General features: G+C 39.1%; 2 protein-coding genes across 2 annotated transcripts in view; one reads left to right on the forward strand and one right to left on the reverse strand.

Annotated features, from left to right (window-relative positions):
• acvr1ba (activin A receptor type 1Ba) overlaps positions 1-2,843 on the forward strand; it is a 13,350-nt gene extending 10,507 nt beyond the window's left edge. Inside the window, exons 8-9 of the mRNA XM_010784433.1 lie at positions 113-243; positions 580-2,843. Of these exons, the coding sequence (XP_010782735.1) occupies positions 113-243; positions 580-705 (257 nt within the window). The 3' untranslated portion in view covers positions 706-2,843. The remainder of the gene's footprint in view (positions 1-112; positions 244-579) is intronic.
• Positions 2,844-3,705: 862 nt separating this feature from the next.
• The window catches only part of kmt2d (lysine (K)-specific methyltransferase 2D), a 31,529-nt gene continuing 27,781 nt past the window's right edge, over positions 3,706-7,453 (reverse strand). Inside the window, exons 52-55 of the mRNA XM_010784518.1 lie at positions 7,173-7,446; positions 6,944-7,017; positions 6,745-6,853; positions 3,706-6,638 (exon numbers count right to left, since the gene is read on the reverse strand). Of these exons, the coding sequence (XP_010782820.1) occupies positions 6,546-6,638; positions 6,745-6,853; positions 6,944-7,017; positions 7,173-7,446 (550 nt within the window). The 3' untranslated portion in view covers positions 3,706-6,545. The remainder of the gene's footprint in view (positions 6,639-6,744; positions 6,854-6,943; positions 7,018-7,172; positions 7,447-7,453) is intronic.

A 7,453-nucleotide genomic window follows, 5' to 3' on the forward strand; every position in this document is an offset into this window, starting at 1 on the left:
GGGGGGGGGGGGTGTATTCATAAATTATAATTACACATGTTTTTGTACAAATGATCCGGTCTAATGAACATGTGAACAGAGACTGATAAGGCCTCCTCATTGTGTTCTGCAGGTATCCACGAGGAGTACCAGCTGCCCTACTACGACCTCGTGCCCTCGGACCCCTCCATAGAGGAGATGAGGAAGCTGGTGTGTGACCAGAAACTGAGGCCCAATGTGCCCAACTGGTGGCAGAGCTACGAGGTATTTCACACTCGTATCAGCTATACAATAACAGCTGATTATTTTCTAAAAATACTCTCAGTGGCTGTATAGAAAGGCAGTTGGACTGAACATGTGATCCTGATAACCAGGGACTGCTCATTCCTTTATCAATGTTGTGGCGTAGTATTGATGTTATTTCCACTGTTAAAATGATGTTAGTCCAGAAAATTGACATGTTTCACAGCAGTGTTTTATTTTATTGGTTAACTATACTGATTGATGTCATTATCTGCAACCTTTCAAATAAAGTGTCATTTTCCTTTTTTTATGTTTCGAAAACGTTTGTTAACCAATCATGTATTCCCTTTCCTGCAGTCACTGCGTGTGATGGGGAAAATCATGAGGGAGTGCTGGTATGCCAATGGAGCAGCCAGACTGACGGCCCTGCGCATCAAAAAGACCCTCTCTCAGCTCAGCGTGGAGGAGGACGTCAAGATGTGAGCGGTCTGGCGCTGACCTCCAGAAAACACTCCCATAGGAAACAAACACTAAAGACAAACTGCAAATGAAAACCCTGCCAGTTTTAAAGCCACACTCCAAGTTGTGACGAGGCCTACCTCATCTTTTTAGCCAAAACTACTGAGTCATCCTTCCCCTTCTGACTTTTCTCTCCCCCTGCCTCCTTTTGTTCCTCGTGTCTCCTCCCTGTTCCCCTTCTACCGCCCCTACTCCATGGGCCACAGCACTACCACTGTTAACATCATCACACTCAAAACTTTTTTTAGTTTTCATTTCCCATGGCAGGAATTATTACTATTGTACAGTGATGGGATATTTTTCTTTTTGTTCTTTTTTTACCTCTGAAATATGTCCCATGATGGACTTACCTTGTCCTCAAAAGCCGGGAATGTTTTAAGTTTAAGAATAATGACACTTCTTATTCTGTCGGCAATGCATCGTGACATTGTGTTGCTGTGAATGTGTGTGTTTGTAAGGGGGAAGGACGCCAAAGCACTGTTTCTAGTGGTGTGTAATGGTGTCTGGACTAGTAGCATGTTTCAAAGACACCAAGATGCCCTCTGGTATAGGCTGTAGCGTGTTAGACAAATCCTGTAATGGGAGATTTGGTAATTAAGCATGAAAAGCAATTTTTTTGCTCTTTGATCCCACAGAAAGGAGTTGCACTCTATACTGTAGCTTCCACACTGTGTGACACCTGCAGGTATCGCATAACAGATGTGGTCCAGTCCAGTTGTTGATTTGGCAGGGATAATGTTTGGGATGGTTTTACTTTTTATTTATTTGTGCATATTTTTTATTTCATATTAATGAACACTGTGAGATGTGACAAGCCAGAATCTAATATGATATGAAAATTACTGTTGTAGTTCAATCCAGGTTTGACCATCTTTCAGACCTTAGATGAAGGGGTTGTTGCATTCATTGTAATAAGATACTGAGTGCTAACATGGATGTAGCCATAACCCCTGTTGGTGACAGGCGAAGACATTGTGATCATGAGCTGTGTTTTTAATATTTTTTAGTTTTGTGTATAAAAAAAATCATGATGGGTGTTTTTCTTTTGACGTTGACATTAGAAACTACTGATAATAGGTACATATGATTTGTATATAAAATATGCTTTTTTCCCCCCCCTTTTTATGCCAGAAGCACCAGTGTGACATTTGAACATTGATTTTGCTTAAATGCAACTTTTTCTTTTCTTTTGATCTGTCTGCATGGTTCCTAACTGTGCCAGGAAATAGACATTCATCTGCTGGAGTTTCATAGCAGTTTGGTGGTACTACTGATCCCAGATAATTTGCTGCAACCTTTTTTTATTTTTTTATGTACAAGTGTTGGAATTGCTTGTGGAGTTCACTAATGCAGATCTGTATAATGTGCTCCGGGGTGACATCTCTTTCTCATTGACACTGGAATATTTAGGAACGTCATGTAACCTTTAATTCTGATACTGCCAAAGGCTATTTATTCAGAAATACACAAGGCTGCTGAGCGTTCGCACACAGGGAACATACGGTTAGATGTGAAAAGTAGTTGAGACGTTTTACCTTCAAAGACTGACATGCTCTTAAGTGTAACTGCATGTTTTCATTATACTTCTGCAGCTTGTCTATCTGCTACAAAACTATGAAAGTATTACACTGACATTTGTCACTGTTGGGCTCTGCACTGTTATGTCCACATAGACTTGAGTTAATGTTAGTAGTGTCATCACTTTATCCAGAATCCATGTGTCATGTTAGAATCAATTGTTGCATGCTGTCTCAAACACTGGGTCTTCTGCACTGAGTAGAACTTCAAAAATATCCCTCTTCCTACCTGTTGTTTTCTTCCTTTTTGTTCGGGTCGTTGGCTGTGTACCCCAGACATGTTGCTGCTACTGTTAACATGGGTGGAAGTTCAGCGTGACGAACAGAGAAGAAGAGCTGGCAGAGAAAACGGAGACACGTTGTCAGTTGAACCAAAATTGTCAAAACACTACTTTCCATGTTTGGTTTGTTGCCATTATGAACGTCAGACATCCTGTTCTTAAAAAAAATCATGTTGTGCAAATCTTTTCAGAACATGTTGAAAAGTGTATATAGATTATATACAATAAATTCCTCTTTTTCTTATGTGTCTTCAACTGGTGCTTATTAAAAATGTCGTGCAGCGTTCTTCCAACTATTTCTCCTAACGCAATTAGCTTTAGCTTAGTTAGGTTAGCTAACTATTAAGACTATTTATCCAATACTATAAGCTACGTTTTTCAACTGTTTATCCATTTATATTAATCTTACTATTTCAACTGTTGAACTACTTTAAGATAACTATTACAATATTTGTTTCCATGACTGTAAGCTTATCCATTACTTATAGCTACCTTAATATTTTATCTGTGTATCCTTTACTTTTAGCTAACTATTTCAATTGTTATCTTTCAATTTTTATTCTTGTACCATATATTTTCGGGACGTCGTTTCGGCTCCATGTTGTTATCCTTTTTTCTTTTCTTTTCTCTTTATTTCCGTCCAGTTGATAAAAAACTACTAAAGAGTGCACGGTATTTTACATTGTGTTGCAGACTGTAATCTAAAGTCTGCCGCTAAGTGTCGCTGTTGCATTGTTTTCCTCTTCTATAAAGTGTTATTTCACCGATAATGCATTGCGCGACAGTTTAAAGATCATCATAGGCAGGCTTAATGCTGTTTGTGGCTAGTCTTTACATTTAATTTGTGTTTCTATTCAGCTGGCCTTTTAGCTAGCAGTTTTAATCCAGAGGCTATAATAGATGTCAGTGCTTTAACGAAATTCACCACTAATGGTTCACTTGATATATTTTTTTCGAGAGCTTATATCTCATGTATGGTTTCACTGACCACCTGCTTTCATATGAATAAAGGTCCACAATAATAATATAATATAATTTCAGGAATAAGCCATCAAGCTCCTTCATCGTAATTGACGTCTGCGTCCTTAATTAAAATAAGAGTGGCACATATTTAAAATGCATTTTATTTTCCTTTACAAGAAACAAAAGCTGACAAAGAAATAAGATGAAGGGAAAGGGGAGTGGGACAGCTGTATATAAAGAGATGCAACCTCTGGCGTCCTGAAAAAAATATGTACAATTCAAAATAATATCCATACAAAACATGCCACATACAATAAAAATGATCATTAGATTTATTCATATTCCCTAAAAGTATCTCTGCTGTACAGATGCAACGTCTTTTTAAAAAGTAGGTGAGGTTAAAAAAAACCTTCAATTTGAGCAAACTTTATTAAATTATAAGATATGCAGAGAACTTAAATTAAGATTTAGAGAAGTTAAAAATTATTCAGGCTAAAATCCAGTGAGCGGCATAATGTCTCATCATGGTCTTCCCTTGAAATAGAAACATACCAAAAAATATATATATCACTGCTTCGGATACTTGATCAATATCTACCACTTTAGAGAAATTCTCCGTTATACTATGAGAGTGCAATTCATTACCAGAATAAGTATGGGATTAACTTTGAGTATTACATCATAACATACATTAGGCCAAGTAACCATTTCACAAGGTTTACCAACACATTCACTTCTATAGGGAAGATATAAAAAAGCGAAACACTAACAATATTCTAGGGATTCAAGATTTTCCATTCAAGAGTATATTAATCCAATTGTGACCGATTAAGGGACAAGTTTTGGTAATCAACAAGCAGTAGCATAAATAAAAAGAAAATAAACACAAACAATATTACATAAATACAAATGCTATGCACCATTGTACTGCTTTACGCAAGAAGGGATTTTCATGTCTAATTACCGACCTCCACATGAATCCAAACAGTTCTGTAATCACACCAGCTTCTCGTCACAATTGATTGGAGAAGACATTATTCTCAAACCTATTTTAACAAACTTGTCTCTGAGAGCTTATAGCAAAAACACTAATAGAAAAACAGGTAAATGCAAAACACTCTGGTTCATATACATAAAGATATTAGTTTGCCATTTTACATATATTTATATTTATATACAGCTTTATCTTTGTTAAAATGATATCCAGTGGTTGATTTTTTTTCAATTTTATTTCTCTACACTTTTGACTTTATTGATTACAAAGGGGTTTGATAAAGAGTTGCTGTCCCCTAATGCATATACTATATATACAGTTTGTACAACTTTGCATTTTAAAATCATGTGAGGTCTTAGGTTAGGGGGAGGAGGAAACAAAGTAATATGGGAAGGTAGGAAGTTTTAGTAAAGCTCCCTTTAAAGACTTTTTCATTCATCTTACATAGAAATGAAAACAAATGCCCTTTTTTCCAATAAGTCTTTCCCTGCTGTCAGTTCAGCCTCAAGAGAACAGTACCAGCACACTACAGGGGAAGTAGAAACACTGCAGGCTGTACTCAGGCAGAGGAAGACTTACTACAGTCACGTTTAACAACAGTCCACTAAATCATACAGAGAGGAAGAGGCATGATTCAAAGTTCAAGGTTGAGTTGTGAAAAGATTGGGGAGAATAAAAAGCATTTCATGGGACAGTAGTCATGCATCCACCAGCTGGTTTTCATCAAGTGGAAATTCAATGTATGAAGCAACAAGCAAATGTGTAATTGGTTAATTTCGGACATCGTAGTCTTCTTCAGACTGCTTATCCCATGATCCTAGAGCCATTCACTCACACCATTACTGTCTTTCAGCAACTTAAAAAAGGTGGATATTATTGTGCTTTCACACAGCTCATAACGTAGTTTTCTGAGACGCATAAATAGAAAGAACAAAAAAAAAGAAAAAGCTACATCCAGGAGGATTTGGTGGCATACAGGACACCCGCTAAGCTTCTGATTGTGATTTTTAATGCAATATCTTATCAAAACTGTCATATATTTCCTCTGTATAAACAATTCATGAATAATAATTATGTTGGCTCATTATTGTAAATCATCATCAGCATAGAGTAGATAGAGCAAACCTGCTGCTTAAGATTCCCTGCTTGTCCGAGAAGGCCCATAAAAACATTCCCCCTTTCCCCCCCCGTTCCACAGTAGCAGTTAACAGTTTTTATACAAAGCAGTCGCTTCCCGATAAATCAATGAGGTAGACTGGGTCCAACTAACCCACCATGGGACTCCACACAGTCAGAACATCTGATGCCACTGGAGCCACAGATCAATAGCATCTAAAATTTTATATTAACTTTCATCTTTTTTTTTTTTCCATCGATCGTATGTAGTTCTTACACAGAGCCACATCAAGATTGTCTAGCTAGCTAATATCCGTGTTGTCTTCATTGATGACTTGATGGGAAAGTGCCTTTTTCTGGGAGATGAGGGGGAGGTGTGGTCAGGAGGGACAGGAAATAGGTCCGACTTAAAACATAAAAATGCATCATTAGTTCATTCTTAGTATTTTAAAATGGCTTTTTGTCGAAGCTCCAGCTGAGCTCTCCACTACGAGTATTGATACCAGAGGGTCAGAATCATTTGGTAGTTGTTGAGGATTGTATTCCAGCCACTGTAAGAGTATTAAGAACAGTCGAGGGGGCGGGGGGGGGAAGGGTTTTGGCTGAGGAAAAGGTGATTCACTAGTCCAAACATGAAAGTAAGTCCCACCATCAAACTGCTGTTGATGGAGGAGGTCGGTTGCTTTTATTGATTAATGCTCTTCAAACCTTTGGCTACAGGTGTCAACGCTTTAGTCTCTCAGTGATGGAGGCCGGCCTTCCTCCACATCTCTCAAAACAGCTTATGCACTGGCTATGTAGGATTCAAAGGCTTTGGCGCAGGAGTGTTCTGGCACCAGTGAGAGGGGAATTCTCCATTTTTCTTTCTTCTGGTTAGTTCATCCACTTTCGGCAATTCCAGGCTCCACAATGGCAAGGGATCTTGTGCTGATCGTCCTCGAAGTCAAACTGGTAGTCATAGGTCAGCTGGAAATAAGAAATGGAGGCAGTTAATGTCTGCAAACACATGCAATAGGTGGTAGTATCTGGATGTGTAGAAGTCTGTAGGGGCTGGTTATCTGATGCACCGTACCTCTTCCCCTTTGGGGATCCTGCGGCTGGAAATGATGATAATCTTGTCTTCTCTGTCAAATGTGACTACCTCTGCAACACAGTTTGGGGCGCAGGAATGGTTGGCGTACCTGGAAAAGAGATAAACGGCAGTTAAAAAAAAAAAAACTTCTTGACGCTATGGTTTAAAATGAGGAAGCCAATCGCAAATCAACACTTACCGAGCTGGACCTCCTGTCAGAGTGGCATCAATCACCTGCTCGTTGTTGATGCGGAACATGTAGATCCCACGGTTCTAGGTTGGGAAAAAGAAACAGAAAGCGTTTAAAAAATAAATCTGGATCGCATCAAATTAATTATTCCCGCACCTCCAAACTATTTTTCTCTTTTTGTGCATTCCTTGAATTACTGAGTGCTTTGCATTTAAGTGCTATTGCTAAATTGGCGTACCTGCTCCTCATAGATCTTCTCCCGCCGATTGGCCACTTCGTTGCGTATGACGGTTCCGATGTACTCGATGACCATCGTGTGCTTCTCCAGATCTTTGGAAGCGTACAGCCCCAGGCCCTGGATGCGCGACCGTGCCAGATACACGTTGTTCTTCCACTCAGTCTTCAGCCGTCGATACTGGGACGACTTGGAGTGGACGAACTGCTTGCTGTACGGTGTGTTGAGCTCTCCAGTGAAGGTGCTCTGGTAGGCCTTCGACACGCTGGTGCTGTTTAGAGTGT

This window comes from Notothenia coriiceps, unplaced genomic scaffold (genome assembly GCF_000735185.1).
Source record: "Notothenia coriiceps isolate Sejong01 unplaced genomic scaffold, NC01 NC01_scaffold00026421, whole genome shotgun sequence".
NCBI classification, from domain to species: Eukaryota; Metazoa; Chordata; class Actinopteri; order Perciformes; family Nototheniidae; genus Notothenia; species Notothenia coriiceps.